Here is a 12,392-nt window from a genome sequence, read left to right as displayed (position 1 = left end):
CGTTTCGGCAGTCCATGAAGCTCGCCCCACATTACTTTGGGCCATACCCAATCATTGAGAAGATCGGTCTAGTGGCCTATCGATTAGCCTTGCCTCCCGGCTCTCAGATCCACAATGTGTTTCATGTCAGTTTACTGCGAAAGCACTTGGGACCAATCACCCCAACTTCCACCCAGCTTCCCCCTATCTCGGATACTTCGACCATCCTACCCCAACCAGAAGCAATCTTGGATCGTCGTATTATTCACAAGGGCAAATACCGTCCAAAATCCGAAATCTTGGTCAAATGGGTTGGGGCACCTACCGAGGACGCAACCTGGGAAAATGAATGGCGCCTCACCAAATCATATCCCGACTTCCTTGTGGACAAGGATCTTTCAGGGGGGGAGGAAATGATACGTGCATGTGCATGCATGCACTAGGCACACAACAGCCAAGGACCCGGTCAAAGTTGACAGCATCAGGAGACCCGGTCATATTAGCCCTTAGTTTATGGATAAGCCTTAGCCATTCGGTTTTAATTCTGTTAAGATAGATAAGTCTTCATTTTTGTTAAAATAGATAAATCTTCATTCTGTTTTCTGTTTTAGTAGATAAGTGCATTCTGTTTTTGTTGATAAGCTCTGGCGGCAGTTCCTATTTCTACTCCTAGTTTGTAGCACAATAAGGTTATAAATATAGCCTGAATGAATGGAAGAAGGCATTACTTTTCCCTACAACCGAACTCTCTATCTCTCTTCTCCTTATTCTAGATCTTTCTCCCCCTTTTTCTGAGAACTTGATCGTATCAATTATGTCCAACCGAAGAACAAGAAATCATATAAAAAAAAAAAACAAACAAACCCATCTTTGATTTCTTCTCTATTACCTTCCATTTTCGTCGCCGGTGAAATGATTGCCGCCGTGGAGCAAAAATGAGAGGAGAAGCCAGGCGCTAGGGTTTTGGCAATAATTACTGTTCAGCGGAAAGATTAAAATGAGAGCCAAGATATCACACTTCACATGTTTGAGAGCAAACGGGAGGACTAAACATCCGTCCCATTGGCTCCCCCACAAACTTTTCCTGCATCTCTACCCACAAGACACCACTACTGTATGTTAAGAATATCTCTTCGTAATCGATAACTGTGTATGTTCCCAATGTGCACCTCTGGTGTCTCTGTGGGTAGCTATGTAAGGCTTGACCACCACATAATGAGTTGTTGATTTTTATTGGTCTCGCAATACACAACATCAGACCTAACCAACCTACAAATTGGATCAGATTTCATTTAGAATTAATAATATAAAAAAACGAGGGTAATTTCAACAAAAGGATTGAATTTGGATATGGGTACATCTAAATCCTATCCCAAAAATATGAGATATCTGAATTCTTTCTTTCCACTGTCATAAGAAAAAGATATGATATCCGAAAAACAATTGACCGATAAACTGGAATCATAAATGTGATGACAATAGTGTTATTTATCAAAATTCATGACTGGGTTTTGATTGGTCAAAACTCTTTCTATACCATAACTTTTCTACATCATAGATTTTTTCCGTCAAAGAAATATGTAAAATATAAATTTGAGTTCCGTTTATATATACATTAGTGTATATATACATACAAATAAGTATTAATGATATATGATATTTTAATTTAACATTATAATCATACATGTAAAATATAGATTTTATTCCATTTATTTACACTACTGTAAATACACATACAAGTGCTAACCATACATATGATATATACTAATTGATGGTGGCTTAGTTGGTAGGTTCTTTGGCTCATTGGAGTAGAGACATGTGGTCAAATCCAGTTGCCAATAAAGTTGGGGGCGTTGAGAGAGAGGGATGGGTTACATTTATTATTTAACCCAGTAAACTAATTAAATAATTTCAACTATTGATTACTAATAATAATTACTATTAAATACTTCTAATTAATTAATTCCAGCTATTAATTACTAATAATAATTATTCACTGATAATAATTAATTACTGAAAATTAATTCTTATAATAATTACAGATAATACTTAATTACTTATAATTTATTACTCACAATATTGTTCATTATTAATTCGAAATGATGATTAATTAATGATAATTAATAAATGTTTTCATAATGATAATTAATAATTCAGAAATAATCATTTCATATTTATATTAACTCATATTAATTATTTTGAAAATAAATATTTAATGTTAATTATTTATATTATAATTATTATCAAAAATTATAATTCATACATTTATATGAAATAATTAATTATATTATTATAATTAATTATATTATATTAGTTAATATAATTATATTATTATTATTATAATTAATTATTACTAATAATAATGATGATAATTATTACTTTAGAATGTTAATTAATTGATAATTAATAAGTATTTTGATCATGTTAGTTATTAATTGGGATATGATCATTTTATATTGATATTAATTCATATTAATTATTTTATAAATATATAATTAGTGTTACTTATTTTATGAATTAACTATAAATCATATTTATAACAAATTAATTACTTAATAAAAATAAAAATAATAATAATACTTTAATAATATTGATTTCAAAATCAATACACGCACAATAAGAATATATTATTAGTTAATAATATACATATTATTATTACTGAATTCATAATTATTAATATATTATTAATCTATTAATAATATTGATTATTGTTAAAAAATGTTAATAGCAAAATTTAATTACTTAAAATTATTTGCTGAAATTACCCATTTTAATTCGGAGAGATAATAATAATAATAATAATAATAATAATAATAATAATAATAATAATAATAATAATAATAATAATAATAATAATAATAATAATAATAATAATAATAATAATAATAAGAAGAAGAAGAAGAAGAAGAAGAAGAAGAAGAAGAAGAAGAAAAAGAAGAAGAAACATGCATCATAAAAGTGATAGGTAATGAAATGGGTTTTGATCAAAATTTACGAGGTTTTGATGGATTTTATAACTTGCATGAAACCAAGGCAAGTATTAAGATGGTTATTCCAATACTCTTCAATAATATTATATTAAATTAATATAAAATTAAAAAAATATATATATATAAATAAAATATTAGATGGGATAAGGCCCAGATGATGATGGTCTCATCCGGATCGAATCAAATAATTCCATAGCTTTTTTTTTTTTGTCTTGCTTAAGTGAGTAATCAAATATTTGCTCCTTGGCCCCACCTCAAAACTATATGGTGAAATAAATACGTAGTCCATAGATGCTCGTGGAGATCCACGTCTAGTCACACCCACATGGCCCACCTGACCAAAAGGATTTAGGATTGGTGGGCCCACTCTATTCCTCTGGGACCCGTCATTCTAATAAGGCCACAGATGTATCACCTACAACAGTTTGAACAATATATGCCAAGTTTGATGTACCTGATCAAAGGCAATGGTACAGCCTATCATTACTATCAAATATAAATAGTCTCGTCTCCCCAAACAATTCCTATCCCTCGCCAGTCGCCTCTTCGAGAAAGCAGACCAGTCACTAGAGTACCAGCCGTCTCCCCAAACATTTCTTCTCCAAAACCCTCGTTCTGTTTCCGGTCATCGGTGAAATCAATCGAACAATGGTTCCGTGTTTGAAACACCTTCTGGGTTTTTTTCTTTTCCCACTGTTTTTCGTTTCAGCCTTTGCACTCTCATCCTTTCCGATCTCTAATGGTTCTTCGGTCTACGAACTCCTACCCGAGTTCGGGCTACCGAGTGGCCTCCTGCCTGATTCGGTTAAAGGCTTTTCTCTCGCCGACGATGGAAGGTTCGTTGTCGAATTGGAGAAGCCCTGTTACATCCAGTTCGACTACTTGGTTTACTACGATCAGAAAATCACCGGTACGCTCAACTACGGGTCAATCGCGAATCTCAAGGGGATTGAAGTCAAACGTTTCTTCTTGTGGTTTGACGTCGAAGAGATCCGGGTAGATTTGCCGCCGGCCGATTATATATACTTTCAAGTGGGGTTTATCAACAAGAAGCTTGACGTTGACCAGTTTCAGACGGTGCATTCTTGCCAGGATGGGGTGTCGTGCAAAGGAGGATCTTGGAAAGATCTTTTGAAGGTATTTTTTTTTACTCTGGTTTCTTACCGTTATTCTTGTATTTACTATAAATTATGATTTTGTTTCTATTCAAGGCGTTGATGGTTCTCTTTCTGTCTCGTTCTTGATTAACTTCGTCGTCTTAGCGCATCGTATCCTGTTATGCTCTGATTATATCTTTCTTCCTTGTTTTGATGCTCCTTAAATTACTTTTTTAATTTCCTTTCTGAGGCTGCGAAATTAAATGCCGAAACCTTGGGGTGATTTGGTCCTATTTGTACTGATATGGGTATGAACAGTGAACACAAATTTCTTGGGGAATGACGTAGACAATTTTCTTTATTATCAAAATAATAAGGAAATTGAGCATGCAGAATCGTTGCTTTTATTGGAGGCTCTTTTAGCGGTAGTAGTTATGCCTATGGAGATTAAGCGAGAATAATGTCAAGATGGATCATGGATGGGAATGAAAAGATCATAGATGTGTATATACTATGGGGAAACTGATGGAGACTTGGAGTTGATTAGGTGGTATATGAAGAGAATGTGTTAAGTGACAAGGGGAGCCCAGTTGAAGAGACTCCAAATTAGTGGGTAAAGAGCAATGGGTCCAAGTGGTTTGAAATGATCACAGTGCATGTGGAATTATGGATCACATGGTTCCTTACCAAGGATAGAATTGCTCTTTACCCATAGTTCCAAACATGTGGAACTAGTAACAGAAACTCTAGTGTCTAGTGGTTGGAAAAGTGGGTTCCTTACAAAGGATACAATATTAGGGATATTCCACTAACCGTACCTAGCTATAAGTGCAACTTGGGTTGGCTGGGGTTGAGCATTTATATACATAGTTATACATTCATATATATATATATATATATATATATATATATATATATATATAAAACAAAATAAAGGCATAAAAAACATTGAAGTGTTGCAATGTATTGGGTCATATCACCCGATAAGTATCGTATCGGTGGGTCACTGATACACCACTTTAAGATTGGTTTTGGGACTTGACCTGTTTCACGGGGTAGACAGGCCTTATACTGACCCCCTTGAACAGGTTTGAAAAAAAACTAAAAAAAAAAATTAAAGAACTCAATGATACAGACGCCCCATTCGGCGTATCGGTATTTATAACCTTGGGCATAAATAGTATATATGATATTATTTAAATAATTATATAAACACAAAAAATAAAACATAAAATAAATTTGTGGTTGATTAGGTTAACTTGTTGCTAGTTGACCTAATCAATGTTAGCCTAGACTAGTCAATGGTTAGTTGTCATTAGGCAATTGCATTGTGAATGTTGACTGATAATTAGTGATGCAGTTGGTAGCATCATGAACTGATGAGTTAGTTGACTAGTTGGTGATAAGTTATAAAAGCTTAACTGTCCAATAGATCTTTCACTCGTGATTATTTGGGGTCTCTGATATGTTCTGACTGGAGAACACTTATAAGCAGTTTTATAATATCACAACACCAGCCTCCCAACAGACATGTTAGAACATATGCCCAAACTGGTAATAGAAGAGCTCTTTTACCCACTGCTCATAATATCTTTCTACTGAAGGTTTTTCCATAGATTACAAAGAAAACTGAGTCTTTTTACAAACATCATGCTCCTGATATAAGGAACCCTCTTTTCTGCTACTAGTCATAATAGATCCCTACTTTGGGCTTATAGATTACAACCAGAACTGAGCTTCATACCAAACCTCATATTTCTGAAACCAGAAAAATAGGAACAATCTTTTCTCCCCACCATGCACAATATATCTCCAATCTCATATCTTGAACTCAATCCAACCCAATAAATCCACAGAGAAACTATTTGGGGTCTACTACATGGATCCTATTCCAGAATTCTACTTCGAGGCCATATCTTCTGTTTAAGCACTAATATGCATCCCTCATCACTTCAATCCATGGCCTTTTTCAGCCATATTCTTCCCATTGAAAGACTTAAATTCCAGAAAATAAATCCCCTACCAGTGCAGTAATTGATCTTTAATTCACATGACTAAGCTACTTATGTTTTCCCTTTCCCCTCTTGGCAGTTACTGGGACTGCTACTAGATACCTACAAGTGCACTTGATCTTTAATTCACATGACTAAGCTACTTATGTTTTCCTTTTCCCCTCCTCTTAGTAGTTACTGGGAATGCTACTAGATACCTACAAGTGCACTGATGTTTGACAGCAATATAACCATAAGGGACATGGCCAAGGAGATAAGATGCCGATGATAAAAACAAAGTGGAGGAATAACCAACTCAAAAGAGGTTGATTTCCTTGAAGATCAAAAGATCTTCAACAATCAAAGTCTCTACTTATATATAAAAAAAAAGCCTCCATTACCACACAGATGCCACTAGACTACTAGAGTTGTGATGGCACATCTGCAGAACCCATCAATAAAAGCTTTGGCTAGTACAAATAGCCAAGGAAACTCTCCAGGAGTAAGATGAGATAGAGCAAACACTGCAGTACTAATAAAACTCTCTGGGAGTAAGATGAACTAGAGAAAACACTGCAGTACTAATAAGGATAGAAACTGGGGTTGAAACCTGCAAAATGACCACAAAGAAAACATTAGTACATAACATCGAAGTCTTGCATAATCAGAACTTAGCGGTCACCACCAAAGAAAACATAACATCCAAGATGCAAAAAGAGGAAAAGTTCCTAAAATTAAATGGTAAACTGAATCTAAAAATGCAACTTATTACATTGCTGATAAAAAAATCCAACTTATTATGGAGAATTGGATATGTTGAGTTCCAAATAAGACTGACTATTCAGTGAATCCATTGTTCAAAGAGAAAACATCAGTGAATATGAGAAGAAGCATAAAATGAACATGGGTACTCTTATACAATGAATTAATTCTCACACTGCAGAGAAAGAGGCAATTTTGGCAGCTTTTGTTATTCCTGCCACATTTTATAAGAAACCATGGCAAACTTGTATACAAACTGAAGATCCAAAATTTGAAGGTCTTCAAAAAGATTCAGAGATTCATCTCAACTGAACATCAAATTTTAAATGGAACAAACAAAAAGTCCAGCCAGCTTGTCAAGTAGTCTCAAGGATCAATTTCATTCACTAGATAATTTCTTTTCCAATTAGACCCCTCTGTAGCATCCAACCTTCAAGTAATTTACAAGGATTCAATCAGTTTCACTCAACCGAGGGGGAGGGATAGTATCTAAAAATTTGATGAAGATTGACCAAGCCTTCTATGGTTTGCACACATACAACTGAAGTTCACAAGGATTATGGAAAACTTCAATCAACCTCATTGAACCTTATCAAATGAGTGCTTTTAAACCTTTGTTTAATTACTTAGTAGGGTCTGTCACTAAATATATTGCATGGGAAGCAATTTTACGGAACTACTTGAGTCTAGACCAGCATTTTGCTACTAAAAATTTTGAACAAAAGATGTGTACATTAAAAAGAGATAAGGAAGCAAATTCTCGAAATACAGTCTCTTCAAGTAATGGAGCCAAAACACCTGTTATTCCTACCAGATAGGCAGTGCTTGAATATAAACCTGGAAACATGTCATTAATTTGCTTTGCTCAATTCCAAAGATTTGTGAGAAGTAGCAAGTGAACTAGAGCATCCGTCTAAAACACATAAATAAAAAAGATATTTAAAATGGTACAGAGAACATTCAAGCTGTAAAATTATTTATTATATTTTAAAAGAGACAAAATAATTATCTCTTTATACTAAATAATATATGCAGAGGTAAAACCAGTGTTACATAGACTCTTTGAAACACCTCAAATTAATTCTAAACCTACAAATGTGGACACAGACAGGATATTCAAGAGGACCCTTCTCTTTGCAGTATTTGTGATATGTGACTACAAAATATTGGATTATTACACTAAAATAATAGAACGAATGTTTATTCATTGTACCTGATAAATTTAATATAATAAATTTTAAATTGTTTAATTTTTAAATACTATCTATGCTTCTAAATTTAATTTGTGCTATTTTCCATCAATTAGTGTATTGTTTATATAAAATAAGAGAAGTTAAAAATTAAAAATATATATTTTTTAATGATTGAGTTTAAGAATCCTAATTCTTAGGCCCATTGGTTACTACTAGTATCCTTGTCATATCTCGTTTTCTAGAAAGATATCCTTGTCATATTTCTGCACTTTACCATATACACGTAACATATATTGTGAAAGTAAAAAAAAAAATGTCTATCTGCATCCCGATTCCACCTAAATAACTGAGTACAAAACACACTATCTTATTGTGCTTTCTGTTTATAGGAAACGCAAAGAAATTTATGAAAATGGATTTGGTGATATATGATCATACCCAATAGCTTAAGGAGAATTACTTAATATGAATATATTTGGGGCATATATTGCCAATTGCAATCCCATCAAAGGGAGCGAAAAGTAAATTGAGCAGTCTTATACCAAGCAAACGAATGAATGTCTCCTCAATATCAATTAGAAACTAATTTATATCCAATTCTAACCTCTCTTTGTGGGTTCTCCCTACTAAACAAAGCCATGGTCACCCTTGTTAATGCAATAGCAGTAAAAGCACCAAGAAGTTCAACTCTTTCCCATAAAAGCCATCCTTTCTATAGATTGAAAAGTTCCTTTGATTTCGAAACAATATCATATTATGTTGAATCAACATTTTGTTTTTCTTTCCAAAAAATGAGAAAAGATCACATTAAACTAAAGACTTATTATGACTAGCATTGGTATAATAATTGTACACTTCTAGAAAATGCTCATTCATCAAATCGAATATGCCCTCTATTGTCCTGCAATTAGAAGCATGAAGTAAGAGGTAAGATACCAACACCTCCAAAATGCATAAGGTTATAAGCTTCTAATTATGCATTAGGATCATGCCAGACATGTGAGCCTCACTGGTATTGTGCATCTAGCATGCATCTCAAATTTGATGCATCCACCTTCAAGGTGAAGCGTTGAGGCTTTCTTCCTCATCTCATACTTCTAGGCATAAGTGGTTAATACATTGCCTAGATTTCCTTCCTCAAAGTCATGTGTTGAGGTAAGCATCAATTGTGCAATAAATGCCATATAAAACAATGAGAGATATCTATAATTGATAGAATTTAGGAAATTGATTTCAAAGAGGGTAGAGGGGCCTTGGAGGAAGGAGATAAAGAGCTTAGGTGGACCTTGAGGAAGAATATGGAGGATATCTTGTATAAAAGGAGGTAAGTTGGAGACAAAATCAAGGTGTAAGTGGCTAAAGGAAGGAGACAAGAATACTAAATTTGTCCATGCGGTGGAAAATGGTAGGAGAAGTAAGAATTTTATTTCAAAGTTGGAAGTGGAGGGCTCTTCTATTACCCAACAAAGTGAGATTGTTGGGGCCTTTGTGAATCCTTTCAGGTCCATCTATAAAAGCCCCTAAATGATAGATTGTTGGTTGAGGGTTTGGAGTGGTCAAGGTTAGAATTGGAGGATAAGTATTGGCTAGAAAGAAAGTTTCATGTGGAAGAAATTAAAGAGGTAGTGTTTTCTATGGATAGATCAAAGGCTCTGGGATTGGATGGATTTACAATGTCTTTTTATCAAGATTGTTGGGATGTTCTAGCAGAGGATTTGATGTTAGTTTTTGAGGAATTTTACGAGAAGGGGGTAATTAATCTAGGATTGAACTCCACTTTTATTGCTTTGGTCCCTAAAAAGAGAGATGTTGTTCACCCTAGAGACTTTAGACCTATAAGTTTGGTGAATAGTTTGTACAAGATCACTGCACCAAATCAATGAGCTTTTGTGAAAGGAAGGCAGAATGCTGATCAAGTCTTAATAACCAACGAAATTGTAGAAGATTTTAAGAAATCGGGGAAAAAATGAGTTGTTTGTAAACTTGATCTAGAGAAAGCCTATGCCTTGGTGGATTGGTCTTTTGGTTGAGGTGTTGATGAGCTTTCGAGTTTGGAGATAGGTCATACAAGTGGGTCTTAGGGTGTGTTAGAAATTGCCATTATTCTATGTTGGTTAATGGGACAATGGTTGACCATCACTTGCTAATTTCTTGTCATTTTGCTAATTGTATTTGGGAATGGATCTTTTCCTTGTTGATTGTAGTTGGACTCCCCCGCCGAATGTGCAAATTCTGTTTGCTTCTTTTTTCATGTGGCAAATGAAAAGGGGGAGAATTATGTGGAGACGTATAGGGGCTGCAGCGTGTTGGACAATTTGGGAAGAAAGGAATTGGAGAATTTGTGCTGGTAAAGAAAGAGGGGTACAGTCCATCTTGGAGTTGATTCAAATCAAAGTGGTGTATTGGCTTAAGTCTTTGGAGCTGTTTAATGACTTCTCAAATGATGATTTGTTAAGGAATTGAAGGAAGTAATCTAGCTCTATTTCACCTACTGTTTCTTCTGTACATGTTTGGGGGAGTCTTTAAGGAATGAGGATGGGAATGTGATTGCTCTCTTCTCTAGTCCAATAGGTGAGGGTGACTCTATTCGGGCTGAGATTATGATGGCTTTGGAAGGTGTACAAAGGGCCAAGGAGTTGAACACTAGGAAACTCGTTATAGAGGGAGATTGTAAGTTAGTGATGGACTAGAGAAGAGAGTCACCCTCGTTATAGAGGGAGATTGTAAGTTAGTGATGGGCTGGTTGAAGGAAGAGGTAACTGGCTTTTGACATTACAGCAATGAAAAGAGGAAATATAAATGGTTGACTAGGGATATTGAACTCAAACTGAATTGGGTCAAAAGAAGTGCAAATTCCTTTGCGGATAGGTTAGCTAAGCAAGGGGTAAATACTAAATAGGGATGCTTTGTTTTGGGCTCTTGTGTAATTTGTTTTGTTTTTCATTTGGTGGGGAGTTAAGAGAGTTTATCTCCCCCCATCTTGTTGTACCTCTTCTTGTGTTGTAATGAAATCTATTCTGTTATTTATCCAAAAAAAAAACAATGAAACATATTGGTATAAAAGCAATAAAAACAATAGCTCTATTTTCTAGCCCAGAATTTCATGGATGTACCATAGCAGAAAATATCATCTGGAAGAGGCTGGAAGGTCTTGGTGAGACCATATACAACTGCAGTTGCAATGCCTGCATATTGCAGATATAGAAAAGAAGCTATTACACATTTCAAAATCCGGGATAGAGAAACTGGACATAGTAAGTAGAATTTGTCAGAGAGAAAGAGAGAGAGAGAGAAAGATTAGTGTAATTGTCTGAGAACTACAAGCATAGCTCACCAATAGTGTAGACCATGTGTTTTGGGCATAGGATAAATGATGCACAAAAACTTGATCAGATTGTATTATTATAACCATCCAATCTATAGCATTCTTTACGAGAAACCATTTGGTGGTTGTAGTGTTTGGGAAGATTTGCTTGCATTCCTATTCTCTGTCATTTATTTTTAATAGGTTTGTTTATATTGTGGCTTTTTTTTTTGAGATGTAGAAACTTAGAATTGTTTGTTATTCAGACCCACTGTATTGAAGTAGCTTTAGGAATCATGTGGGTATTATTCAATTATCAAAAAAAAAAAAAAAGAATCATGTGCGTATTATTAAGATCATTTCATCCTTGTCTCTGCTTCTCATTATTAGTCGGCGGTATGTTTTGTGAGCTAACTTGGTTCATGACATTGTAATTTTGCAGGTGCCAACTCCTATTAATGAAGTTCCAATGTTAATCACGGAGTAGTGGAAACAAAATCATCAATATTCATCATACTATCAGGAGAAGTAGGTATATATATATATAATCCAATTACTAGCATTCTCTCGTGCTTGTTTTTTGGTTTAGGGTCAAGAATCTGATAAGTCATCGGATGGCCTACCAGCAAATAGTACCGAGTATAATATGTATATAGCTACAGTTTCCGTCCTTCAGTATCTACAGTATGGTTAACCATTAGGGCTTCAGTGTGGTTTCAATATTCAAGTTTATATATTGAAATCACCAGCCAGCAAGCTTGTGTAGCAGCATAAAGCTGTTGGTGTACCTCTTGAAATGATCTCAGAATTTAGAAAGAGTTTATAAAGTGTACCTATTACATCTTCTAGTCTATAAATTTTTGCATAGCAACATCTGAATGCTACGTATGTCTTGTCTGAGATTCTTTTACTGGCTTAAAGTTTGTTCTCCAACCTTGTTGATTTGGGGGTGGGGAGTGCTTGAAGCTTACCACATATTGGTTTATAAAGTGTACCTATTACATCTTCTAGTCTATAAATTTTTGCATAGCAACATCTGAATGCTACGTATGTCTTGTCTGAGATTCTTTTACTGG

The 12,392-nt window shown here is 34.5% G+C and overlaps 1 protein-coding gene across 1 annotated transcript; it reads left to right on the top strand.

Moving 5' to 3' along the window:
• The first annotated feature begins 3,482 nt into the window (after window positions 1–3,482).
• Window positions 3,483–11,865, top strand: LOC104597621 (transmembrane protein, putative (Protein of unknown function, DUF538)). Its single transcript, XM_010259270.3, has 2 exons — window positions 3,483–4,106; window positions 11,759–11,865. Exons 1-2 carry the CDS (start codon window positions 3,618–3,620, stop codon window positions 11,801–11,803), a joined length of 534 nt encoding a protein of 177 aa, XP_010257572.1. The 5' UTR covers window positions 3,483–3,617; the 3' UTR covers window positions 11,804–11,865.
• Window positions 11,866–12,392: the final 527 nt, after the last annotated feature.

The sequence above is a fragment of the Nelumbo nucifera genome, chromosome 7 (genome assembly GCF_055504915.1).
Source record: "Nelumbo nucifera cultivar China Antique chromosome 7, China Antique-T2T, whole genome shotgun sequence".
Classification (NCBI taxonomy): domain Eukaryota; kingdom Viridiplantae; phylum Streptophyta; class Magnoliopsida; order Proteales; family Nelumbonaceae; genus Nelumbo; species Nelumbo nucifera.
Note: the sequence above shows the minus strand (reverse complement) of the source record. Positions and strands in the feature narration are given on the sequence as shown.

Bases quoted from the DNA above. Each gene is read 5' to 3' on its own strand.
- LOC104597621 (XM_010259270.3), top strand. From the start codon at position 3,618: ATGGTTCCGTGTTTGAAACACCTTCTGGGTTTTTTTCTTTTCCCACTG. The intron at 4,107-11,758 runs GTATTTTTTTTT...GTAATTTTGCAG, and splicing joins CTTGGAAAGATCTTTTGAAG to GTGCCAACTCCTATTAATGA.